This window comes from Thunnus maccoyii, chromosome 10 (genome assembly GCF_910596095.1).
Source record: "Thunnus maccoyii chromosome 10, fThuMac1.1, whole genome shotgun sequence".
Classification (NCBI taxonomy): Eukaryota; Metazoa; Chordata; class Actinopteri; order Scombriformes; family Scombridae; genus Thunnus; species Thunnus maccoyii.
In genome coordinates this window covers 14,586,338-14,598,965 of record NC_056542.1, presented here as the reverse complement: position 1 = coordinate 14,598,965, position 12,628 = coordinate 14,586,338, and the positions used below count along the sequence as shown (strand labels likewise).

Sequence of the window (12,628 nt, the reverse complement as noted above, 5' to 3'; positions counted from 1 at the left end):
CGTATCGTTTCTATTCTAACTGTGGCGCACAGACTTCTGGGTAATGTAGTATCTGTCTGTGTCTGCCCCCAGCATGCGTCTGTCAAAGTTTGAGTTGCAGGTGGATATAAATGATATACTAAAATCCATTGTGCACATTCTTTAGTATTTATTTCACCAAGGCACATATTTCACATTGAGGCCAATCAGTGTGTGGAAGAGGCATCTTGATGTTACAACAATAATTTAAACATAATGATATAATAATAGTAAATAAGAATAAAAACTGTATAAAAGTACAAAAAGATAGGAGACTGGCTCCCTTGCAGCATAAAATAAATAGTTCCACCAAGTTACTTAAATAAATAGTCAATACTGTAACAAATACTAGAATAGGAATGAACAAAAATTATAGTGATAAATTGGTAAAGTATTCTACATTATATTGTAGAAAAAAACAAAATACAGCAATTTACATTCATGTACATTTATGTACACCTGTACAGAACATAGTGTCACAATACATAGTATTTTAAGGCTTTGGGTGTTTAACTTAAAAAACAAACAAAACAAACAGGAAAAAAAAAAAAAAAAAACTTTTCTACCCCAAAGCACAGGTTCAAAATCAGCCATCTCACTCATCCAAGAGGCTAATCCTAACAAGTTTGTGCAAAGAATCTAATCAGGTCCATCAGTGCTCAGCAACAGGGCACATTCAAACAACTTTACCACAACATTAGATATGCCTCCTCATGCAGAACGCGAGAAACAGGCATTGAAAATAGACACTCTGCCTCTGGCAAAAAAAAAAAAAAAAAAAAGTATTCACTTCTCTTTGGCTACCATCCTGACAATTACACATAAATGCAATTTATGTCATAGGCCATGAATTGATAAATTAACACAAGGCACATTAAATATGGTTCGAAGTTTCCACTAACATCTAAAATGTTTACTTTAAGGGCACTGTTAAGTGAGAGACAGTGAAAACCTTGGCTGTCCCAAATGTATGCTACATCTACTGGAAGAATTATTGGCTAAATAAATACACAAATGCCATGTAAAGTGAGTTAAAGTAAGAAAAATCATAATCAGAGCTATAGGTTTAGGAAGTGCTACTGTGTTTTCCTTGAGGATCAGTGAGACACAAGACAAAAAGAAAGATTACAAAGATGTGGGGAAATAAATTCACGATAATACAGAAATAAAGATGAGAGTGACACATTACAACTTCAAATAAATAAAATTAAATAAATTACTAACAGTCAATAAATAAATAAATACATAAATAACATGGTCATGAACAAGGCCTTTAGGAAAGTTTAGGAAATCATGATCATCGTAGTTAAACTGATAGTTTGCTTTAATCTTGATGGTCGTATCTAGCTGCAGTATAATGCATCCTCTTTGGCTCTGATGGAAAGACACATTCTTCAACACACATGTCATTGGTTGATGTCTGGGCCTCGTATGGGATGCTTTTGACTACAGTGCACACTGGTGACATGGTCCTGATTTCCCTCTGGCTGAGGTGGGATTCCATGCATTCTCACTGGCTCTGCAGCCTTTTAGTTAATGGATTATCATTGAACTGCAGAGATTTTGGGTTTAAGGCTGAGAAACGCTCTGTACGCCCAATCGCAAAAGAGCTTGAAGTGTTGGAGAAGTTCATGGCTTGATTGCAGGACGTCAAACTGATAGGGGAGATGAGGGGGGAGGGAGGGCGTTGCCGGAGTCAGCTTTGGTGCTTCAACCCTCAGCATCTGTAGGTGAGAAGAAAAGCAGACAGATTAGAACAACCACTAATTTACTGAAGACTAAAACTCCCGCACACTGATATAAGTTAAACACTGAAAACAAGTATCAACAAGGGCAACTCAGCTCTTTACCTGACGGTGCAGCATGTTGATGAGAGATTTCATTTCTTTGATCATCTCTCCCAGCTTGGGCAGTGCGGGGTGGTGGTGCTTCTTTGAAACCCTGCTCAGCCACTCAAAGTGGTGCTCATACAGCTTCAGGTCAGCATACAGCTGAGAGAGTGTGGGCTTCAGCTGGAAACAACACAGACATACTTTAGAGACTTAGCATGGGTGTGGCAAGATGTAACTGTGCGGATAGAAACAGACCAACCCCTGTCCCCTCACAAGCACGCACTCTAACACAAATACATTATCAGAGCATTACCTCAAGATTGTTGAGGTCATTGGCTGATCTGTTGCTCATTTCTGGCAGAGACCTGAACCTGTGGGGCTCGACGTCTGAGTCGAATGCATGCTCCTTCTGAAAGAGAAAACAAGACACACACACATACACACACACATCAGCACAATTTTACTCATCCTGAGACAAGTCACGGCAACATGAGGAAAGTATTAGTCTAGCACCTCGATTGGGTGACTGTTTTCTGTGCTTGGAGACAGTAGCTCTCACTGAGGAGAGTGTGGTCGATCGGGTCAGAGTGAGTTCACCCACATTCAGCCTCCCCAAATGTCAACAATAAGAGCAAATGACCTGAACCCACAGGATGTTTTCTACAGGGAGAGAGGATAACAACATATGCAGTGACTAAGAAAGCTCCAAGTGGGACAGACAACACAAGGCTGTAGGGAAACTCCAGGGTCACAGCTATAAAAAGATGGAATGACGCAGTGCCGCTGCCCAGCTCGAAATGTGTTGTAAACTACGTCCAGACGGGAGATGTAGTGCACATCATGGCCACCAGAGGGGGATAAACAACCTGACTGCAGGTTTATGGAATTCTACCTCACAAAGGCAGCTGTGCTCATCAGCTGTGCAATTTAGTATTAAAGGTGTATGCCTGATTCAGTAATGAATGGGAATGAATGGAGATGACTGATGTGGCATGCGTCATTTCCAATCAGCAGAGGAACATAACAACATTAGGATGATTAGTGCCCAGAAATGTATTGTGTAAACAGGTTGTATGTGCTTAATGCTTCCTTAACCTGTTATTCAGTGTTTTCCTTGTTGTGCTGTTTGCTCCAGTTCTCTGTGTTGATGTTTTTAGTCATGAATGTGCTGCATTGTCTCTCATGTCGCTCCATCAGCCTTTCATAAGAATTCACTTATGTTTGTGGTCCAATGTTTTGTCTCTGTTGCTTTTGTCCTCTACCATCCCTCGCTTTGCTCCTCTCCTCTCTCTCCCCCTCTCTCTCTCTCACTCATACCAGGTGCACAAGCACATGCAGCATCACGTGCACATGTGCATGCATGCACACACATACACCACTGGCTTGTCATCTAGCTGGCCCTCTGATCTCTTCATCTCTTGTGGTTTTTGCTCCATCTTTCTCAGCCTTTAATTCTCCCTCTTATCCTCCTTTTCTTGCTCTCTCCATCGTAGATCATGACCTCACCCGACAGAACTTAGCATCCAGCCTTTTTCTTCCTGAATGCAAATACTGGAATGTGATAAATCTTTTTGATTTTTATCAAGTCACTTTGCTGTGGCGACCAAAAGCAAAACACTAAACACCGCACCTACACAACCATGACTATTTACAGAACCCTCAGTGCACACACACACGGCCACAAAAATGCATACACACAAATGCATGCACACATATAGACATTTGCACCATTACAGTATGCATGCAAACACACACACACACACAGACTCACTCACACACATACACAGTTTGCGTCAGTAAACTTATATAGACCTATGTGTATACACTCACACACTTCTCTCCCTTTAAAGCATCAGTTTCATTGCTTTTTTTGCAGGGACTTTCCATGGATTCCCATTTTATTTATCTTTCCTAACTTTGTCCTCTCTTTAGTGGAATTCCACACAATAAGGAAAAAAAATTAAAAATAAATCTTCCATGTTACTGAACACTGTCTAATACTGTCCCCAACACCCTTTGATACTGCTGGTTTCTTCACATCTGGACCCCAGGTTGGACTACTGCTACAGTGATAACCTGTAACATTGTCTTAAAGCAACAAACCCACACACACTTTCTGAACACTATCTACTGACTAAGACTAGAGAGAGTATGTGGCTATTTTTGATTTTATCCCCTGAACAAAAGAGTTTTGAGATTTGCATAATGCAAAAATAGAATCTAGATCAGTCATGTGTAACCAAAGATCCAGAGATATGATCCCGCTTTCTTTTCACCTGTTAAAACACTGTGCTGCTACACAATCACCAGCTGGAGCAAAAGCTAAGTCCTCAAATCTGATGTTCCTACCCACTTGACTTATCAACAAAATGAGATTTCTAGCCAGACTTGTTCGTACAATATGTGCAAGTGAAACTTCTTCATCTACACATCCACCGTCTAGCCACAGAACATAAACATGTTTCTATATAAACAGGCATGTAGACATACGTGCTTTGCTGTAATTTCATAGATGGTATGCTTGGTAGTTTGGGCCCACTTGGATGCAGGTTCAGTGTTAATTTGTAAAATTGTCCTGATGGGAGATATAAAACATATACCTAGGCCTATGTCTATGTCTTGTTTCTCTATCCTAGTGAACCCTTCATGTCTCTAAGTAGCCTATCATTGTAAACGGGTGCTAATTCTTACATGAGCAATCACTGGCCTCCATGACCACCAATCTTCCTGGTATTGCCACCAATCAGGTGACCAGGCAGACCATAAGGTTGCTGAGTCAGACCTCCCCTCCCTTCCCAGTCCAGTGTGGATTAAAAGTGAGATCACTCTGTCAAATCTCCCCTGAGGCTTTTGCTACCCTGATGTAAGCATGGACTCCAGCCAGTCTGTCATCAATGAAAGCAGCTTAAAGGGGAACTTTGGTATTTTTCAACCAGGACCCTATTTTCCCGTCATTTTGTGTCTAAGTGACTAATGGGGACAACAATTTTTGAAATTGGTCCAGTATTGAACGAGAGCGCTTCAGCCAGCAGCCGCAAAACAGTCTGCAATGTAATCCTTTGGGGCAATAGCGGCCCGTCAATGTACGTCCACTAAAGTGCTTGTTTTTGCCACTGACAGGCTCAGATTATTATTATAAGTGTCTGACAACATTATGGAAAGGATCCCTACAGAGAAATAAAACATTTTTCTTTGTCTTTCGCTTGATCTGGTCTGTTTGTTATTGTGTCTACTCAAGTCTTGCTCAATGGTAAGTCTCACGACAGTTAAGTTGTTGTCGAAATCAACTAAATATTCAGCCATTTTAGATAACACTAAGCTACGCTTTCTGTACTCCAACACAACATACTCCTCTCGGCACTCCTCTCTCCGACTCTGTCATGGCTCAATAGCTGATTTCTACAAGTCAATTCTTGTGAGATTTCAGAACGAAACTTCTCCTTGAGCGAGACTGTGAGCATTTTCCTTCCTTCCTCGTTTAAAAGACGTTTAAAAAAAACGTCTATGGTCACCAGTGAAAAGACGTTTTTAAAACAGGTTCAAAAGTGAAAGTTTTTTCACCAACTATTTGAAAAAGTTCAGATTTAGATCATATTTCACTGGGACTTGCAATACTAGCTTTCAGCTGAGAAATTTGGATGTGGTTTTTAGTTAGGCCCCAAAATGATGACAGGCTATTATTTGCACATTGTAGAGGATGAAAAATTTCACTATTGCAAATCCCAGTGAAATATAGTATAGCAAAGGAAGATTCCCACACCAGGTCTCAAACCCCAGTCTACCAGACCACAGACAACTTTGCTGACCACTCAACCAAAGTTCAGCTCTGCCTGAGACACAGACCTGCAGCTATTTATACATCTGTGACACAGAGACAGAAAGCAGAGCGGAGCAGAGGAGAGGGATGGAGACAACGATGTAACCTCGCTATGCTACGAGTCCTGACCTGCATGCTGTTATTTGATATGTATTTTTTCTCTAATAATTTTTAAAATATTTGCATGAAATGAATATTCGTAAAAACACGCTATTTGTGCTCGGATTGAACTCCACCCCTACTATAGAGTTCCATATTTATGACATTTAATACAAAACATTAAATGCATTAAAAATATGTCTTCCTGTAGACCACATCACCTACAAGTGCAATATGACTTTGGACAAATACCTTCCCACTAAGCAATATTGTCTCTTTTTCAAGCTACAACTGAACAAATTATCAAAATGACTAAACAAATTTGTGTTTTATGACACCTTGATGTTGTAACTGCATTTGAAATCCTGGTTGGTTCTCACTGGGAATAACAACCAGCCCTGATCAAGCTAAAGATAAAGAAAACATTTTATTTCTCTGTATGATCCTTTCCATAATGTTGTCAGACACTTATAATAACAATCTGAGCCTGTCAGTAAAAAAACAAGCACTTTTAGTGGACGTACATTGACTGGACACAATTGCCCCAAAGGATTACATTGCAGCCCATTTCGCGGCTGCCGGCTGAAGTGCGCTTGCTCAAAATTGGACCAATTTCAAAAACTGTTGTCCCCATTACTCACTTAGACACAAAATGATGGGAAAATAGGGTCCGGCTTGGAAAAATACTGAAGTTTCCCTTTAACTCAGACTGGAGTCCTGAGCAAATCTGGTGTAGTTCAGCCCAACAACTTTTCCACAACTCTGCATGATGCAAAAGTTGTGCAGTTTTAAGTGTGAGGGCACCTAAACTGAGAGGTAACATTAACACTAAAATGCAATTAGGCAACGATTAATTAATGCAGGCTCTGGCGTATTAACGACCCGCATCCTCTTCCACCTTCGCATTAACAATTCAATTAGCATAGGGCAACCAGGCCCTCATTAGTCTCTCCACCAATCAGTAGCTGAGATTCCTAATCAGCATGACGACATGTTCACTTACCAGCAGTTCTTGGGTAAGCTTCATTAGATTTTTGGTCTGATTGGACAGTTTATCCATGTCATTGGGCCGCCGCTGAGGGACTGGAGAGGCAGACGTGAATACAGGCAGCTGAGCCAATAACAGCGAGAAGAGGAGAGATGAGGAGGAGTCGAGCAGCACTGTAGAGGCAGAACAAAACGGAAGCAATTAGTGGAGAGGCGCTGTCATCTCGCCATAATGATAATGACCTCAGGCCACTGCTGTCAACTCCAGGGGAAGATATTGCACCATAATATAAACAATAGCTGCAGACTTGGCAGAGGAATCCTGTAGAGCTTCAGTGTCAGAGTCATGTTTTCACAGGCTGAATGCAAATCATTAAATCATTAAAAGCCGTGGCTTTGACACTGAATATCACCATCACTCCTTTACCATAAGCAACGCAATGAATGCTGCTGATTGTCACACCTGCAACTGGATAGGGACGTGAGCTGGTGGTATAAATTATATAGACCAAGCCAACTCTCTAACAGTAAGCTCATTCATTCTTTTCCTTTCAAGTTCAAATACAAGGTAGACTAAGTATTAAAAGGGAACCACAGTGCTGTTGAAATGATGAATGCTTGATAATTACAGGTGAACCACAAGAATCACAGCCAAAATAACACTGCAGGAGCATCTGAGCTGCCTGCCCTATAGTCTAACTTTAACCGTTGAAGGATCAACATAGAAGTTTTCCATATCATCAGTCAAGTCATAAAGTGAGGCAATTGTTTAGGATTTAAAGCAAGTAAATAATTTAATTTAGTCTGCATAGGGACGATTAAAAAAAGCAGCAACAGTCACATAAACTTTACCCACAATTTAAAAATATTAGCGTTAAGAAATAAAATAAGACAAACCTGTAAAGAAATGTTAATTAAAAAAAACTTGAGCATTTCATGAATTAAAACACACTCACACAATCACTTACATCTCATATTTGGTTCGGATCCAAGAGAACCAGCAAACAAACGTGGATAAATAAATAAATAGGAAATTAATAAATAAATTGAACTCCGGAAATTGTCACGTGCTCCGGTTTCTTCTTCTTCGGTGAGGAGGAAAGTTGTCAGGACAAGAGAGAGGATGAATGAGAGAGCAGAGTGACGACTGAAGCACTCAGGAAAAAAAAATCAATATCGTCAAACTTTCTGCTTTTTTTTTTTTTTTTTAAAGTAAAGTTTGAGATGAGCCCTTGTAGTCTTTATGGAGTGCTGAAGGCAGAGAGACACTTAGACAGCTTGGAGAGAGAGAGAGAAAGAGGCAACAGAAGTGCATAGAGAGGGATGCGAGTGTGGTAAGTCCAATTTTTGCGCGCAGTGAAGTGTTTAGGCTTGTTTAAAACTTCCTTTATAAAGACGTCGGGCCTATGACACATCGGCAGTGACTCACTTCATTCATAAAAACACACACACACACACACACAGACACACGCTCTCTCTCTCTCTCTCTCTCTCTCTCTCTCTCCCTCCTCTCTCTCTCTCTCTCTCTCTCTCTCTCTCTCTTTTCCTCCTCCCCTCCCTGCTGCCTGTCTCCCTTTGCGAAAGTTTAAAAAAAATGTTCCGTTGTTTTTTCTTTTTTTTTCTTTCCTCTATCACTTTCTCCCGTCCTGTCCTGTCCCTATCTCCAGCACTTCCTCCGTCGCATCCCGCTACCTGCGCCAATCAGTCCCCATCTACCTCTTCTTATCTCCCCATCTCCAAATCTCTTCCCCCCTCTCTCTCCCTCTATCACTGCAGACGTTTTAAAAAGCCCATTGTTTTCATGTGTATCAGCACATCTCATGTAACCATGTCTCTTTTAGAGCCTGTGTCCCTTTTTTTTCTTGTGTTCCTGTAGTGTGTTTTGTGCTGTACTCAAAGGGTGAAATGTCACAGAAAGTGTGTTCTTGTTTGTGTTATTCAATTTATGGGCTCTTGTAGGCTACACACAGACACATTCCCTGTATTATAGCTAATACGCAGGGCAAACACCTTTCTCTCCCTCCTTTTCTCACCCCTTGCTCTTTTTTTTTTTCAAAGCCCCTCCTGAGACAGCAGCCTGTTATTTCCACTGCCCCCCCACACACCTCCTTCTCTTTTTTTCACTCCTTCTCTCCCTCTCCAGGGTGAAGGAAAGAGTGAGGAGTGAGAGACGGATAGGGGCAGGAGAGAGGTGTTGTCCAGACCAGAAGGGGCCTCTGAAAGTGTTGCATAGAAACAGTGAGCGGACACACACACACACACACACACACAAAGTTTAGGACAGACACATGCTGGAGGGGTTGCAGGGTGGTTGATGGGGTCAAACATGCACATGGATGCACGCACACATGCTGTTAAAGAAAAACATCTAACAAACCAAAAAAAAGCACTAAAACATGCAGAAACATAGCAGCCTCCACACACAAACATGATTTCTCACACTATCTGTACGTCTCCGCTTTCTGTTTGACACACACACACGCACGCACGTAGAGCGGGGCAGCCTGGAAACACTCAGTCAGGTGCAGTAAAGCGTGGCCCACTGTTGCAAAGGGCAAAAATGAGTTTCCAGTCATCACAGAGGGACAGTTAATGCATCATACTGTACGCATACAGTATATCGCAAGGGAGTCAGAGGCACACGCACACACAAAGGGAGAGAGAGGGAGAGCAGGGAAAAGGAAGAAAGCGTTTTTTAAGTCTGGGTGTGAGATTAGGAGACCCTCATTCACAGACATACACTCATGGTGTGGTTAGAAAATAATTAGTGGTGGGCCTTGTATGCGCACAATCGCACACTCATACACACACAGATTTGCCAGTCCGGTGGTGGGCCTACACAGACAAACAAACACCCTGCAAATGATGAGGGCCTGGTGGCAGCGAGTGGGTGGCGGTGAAAAAGGGTCATGCGCTGTTTTCTCAGGTCAACAGTAGAGAAGAAAAGAAGTGAAAGGAGGAGAGCAGGAGAAGAAGGGGAGGAAATAGATGAGTGCGGTTGGACGTAGGGAGATATTGACACACTCACTCGCTCTTTTTAATTTCCCACATCAAAGGTCCGTTTGAAGACACAGCTGGGGAGAGAAGAAAAGAAAGAGTGAAGTTAGTCACTCTCCCTCATTCCCTCTCTGGGCTGCCTCTCATGATGGGGGTCTCCTGGGTGGTTCTGAGGCACACAGTCTCCTGTTAGGCCATCCGCCGACGCTGATCACTCACACACTATGACACCGGGTGGTTGCCCTTTACGTGTGTGTGTGTGTGAGTGTGTGTGTGTGTGTGGGAGTGCGTGCGCACATGCATAGATGTCAGCGCGCAAAATAAGGGTTGTGTATCTTTGTTTAGACTTTTGTTTTCGTGTGTGTGAGAGCGAGCACACACTGGCGCATGCCTGTTGGAAAAGGGGGAATCCAGGGTTTGTGTAAATGGGTGTGCGTACAGTATATGTGTGTAATTATGGGTATGTGGTGGTATAAGTGCAGTGTCTGTATAACGTGCATGAGCATCAGTGTTTGTGTGTGCGTCTGCGTGTGTGTGTGTGTGTGTTTGTGTGTGGCCTTCATATGCTACCCATTACATCACCAATCTGTGTAAACCACCATAGGAGGAGAAACAGAGTGAGACACTCAGACTACGACCTCAAAGACATCAGAGAGGAAGGGGAACCTGTGACAGGGCCCTGCCAGGCCTCACTGCCAGACAAACTTTACTCACACAAGCTTCACTCAATTCAGTCATGCTTTACACTAGGTTTCCTGTGCGCCATGGCATGTATTCACACATTATTACGCAGGCTTCAAATCCTTTGAATGCCTCGCACTCTTTGCTCACCTTTTTGCCAGGCTGTTAATCCCGCAGTTACTCAATTCATGAGGCAGCCTTGAACGGAATATCAGTGTTTTATTATATCATAATTACTGACAAGGAAGAGCTTGAGCAAGAGTAGATTTTTTTTTATGTGGGGGGGATTTTGGTTCGGTGTTTATTTAAGTGATTAGGCTGTAGTCTGATTATGAGAACAAATACCGACTCAGTTCATTGTGATATGGTTGGCTTTCCCATAAATGTTTATTGCCACCAGTTAATTTCCATGTCCAGGTGATAAAGTAGTCTTGTGGATTTTAGGGTTAAGTCTCATGTTCTGCTTACCTCAGAGTGTCATATGTAAACAGTGAAAATGTTGGCCATGACGCAACGCTGCTCCGATGGTAAAAAGGATTATGTGAGAAAGAGTAGTAATAAATTCATCATTTTTTTATGTCGCACCCTCATTTCCTCCAGGGAATTCCAGCAGGGCTTGAGTAAACAAACCCGGAGATTACGTTCAAAGAGAAAACCAAAGGTCCGACCTATTACTGTTAATATTTGCTCTCCTATAACAGGACCACTTTCAAGTTTCCCCATGACCTCCTCCACCTCCTCTCCTCTTCCTCTCCTCTCCATCATTCTATTCCCCTCCCGTTCATTTTCTCCGGCTCGTTCCCACGTGCGTGACTGCGGTGGGGCATCCTATCAGGGGAATTGTCATGGTAATCTTACCCTAACCCCCCCCCTTCTCCCCTCCAGTTGCCCTCTTATACTTCTACGTACGTCAGAGAGCAAGTGAGTGTGTTAATAGTTGGGGGGGAATAGTGACACACAGGAGGGGGGGTGCACTCATTGGGCAATAAAGTGACGTCTCTGACTCTCTCTTTCTCACTGTCAGTAATCAGTTAGTGTGCTGTTGTCGTCTTTTCAAACAGATATATTGGCAAAAAAAGACCCTCCTCCCATTTCCCCCCCGCCCTGTCTCCCCCTCCGCACTGCCAAGTCTTTAGTTGGGAAAACTCCCCACGGACGTGATTTACAAATTATGCGTGTCAATTGCTCTCTTCCTTTTCCATGTGCACGGTCCACTCGAGACAGATATGGCTGTTGTGCATCTGTTGCTCTGCTTTTTTTTTATTGGACCATTAAAGGAGGACATTAACCAGTATCATTATTGCAGTTTTCCTCCACTGGCTCAGCTCACAGAGCCGCGCAAAGGGCAGGATGCAGGGATGAAAGGGAGAGCATGAGGCAAACGTCTCTACCGGCACAAACTGGGGGGTTAGGGGATGGGGGTGGGGGGGGGGGGGCAAAATGTTTAAATCACCTCTCTATTAAACACACATTTACGAGGCTCATTTTGTTTGGAAACCAAACTCTATGGTATGTGACAAAACACAGTGTGTGTATGTGTGTGTGTGCACGTGTGTGCGTGCATGTGTTACAGCGAGAGTCAGCCCTCTCCCTTTCTCTGACTCTTGTGTGTTGCTCACCTGCTTACGTCCCCCTCTCCCCCCCCTTTCACTCTCATTGCGTCTGGGCAGTTTTGCGTCTGCGTCTGTGAGGAAATCTCTGAATGAACTAGTTGAAGCAATAGGTCACAGACAGAGTGTGAGAAAGAGAAGGGGAAGGAGGTGGGGAGGAGGAGAGGGGAAGGGAGGGGAGGGTAGGGGAGGGGGGTACAGCGGGAAGCAAGCAACCCACGCAAAAAGGAACTTTTTACTGTGCAAACACTCTTTCCATCTACCCTGCTTGCTCCCTCCATCTCAGACTGGTGTTAATACACTGGAGAGCCCAGGCCAGTCTCAGAGCTCCCGCTTTCTCCTCCGGCTCTCCCTCCCGCTCCTCTCAGCGCCATTCTCAGTCGCCCTAAACATTCTTTCCTCTCCTGTCATTGCGTGTCCTGTCTGCATCCCTCTCTCTCTCTCTCTCTCTGCCCCTCTCTCTCTCTCTCTCCTCAGCTCTTCCTCCTTTCAAAGTGCTTCCCCTCATCTCACTTTCTCTTGCATACTCGCTCCCAGTTGAGAGCCCTCTCCTCTCCTCCTGTCCTCTTTTTTCTCCAGTGCAGTCT

At 43.2% G+C, this 12,628-nt stretch overlaps 1 protein-coding gene and 1 long non-coding RNA gene across 5 annotated transcripts in view; one reads left to right on the top strand and one right to left on the bottom strand.

The window, feature by feature from the left end:
* Window positions 1–168: 168 nt before the first annotated feature.
* On the bottom strand, window positions 169–7,757 carry il11a (interleukin 11a). The gene is made up of 5 exons (XM_042423067.1): window positions 7,722–7,757; window positions 6,770–6,927; window positions 2,164–2,259; window positions 1,869–2,030; window positions 169–1,742 (listed from the first exon to the last, which is right to left on the bottom strand). Exons 1-5 carry the CDS (start codon window positions 7,726–7,728, stop codon window positions 1,563–1,565), a joined length of 603 nt encoding a protein of 200 aa, XP_042279001.1. The 5' UTR covers window positions 7,729–7,757; the 3' UTR covers window positions 169–1,562.
* LOC121905093 overlaps window positions 6,962–12,628 on the top strand; it is a 19,018-nt gene continuing 13,351 nt past the window's right edge. Inside the window, exons 1-3 of one of the 4 annotated variants that reach the window (XR_006098343.1) lie at window positions 6,962–7,280; window positions 7,967–8,087; window positions 8,897–8,991. This is a non-coding gene — a long non-coding RNA (uncharacterized LOC121905093). Of the gene's footprint in view, window positions 7,281–7,820; window positions 8,088–8,896; window positions 8,992–12,628 lie in introns of those variants that run through there. The other 3 variants (XR_006098340.1, XR_006098342.1, XR_006098341.1) reach the window with 3 other exon arrangements.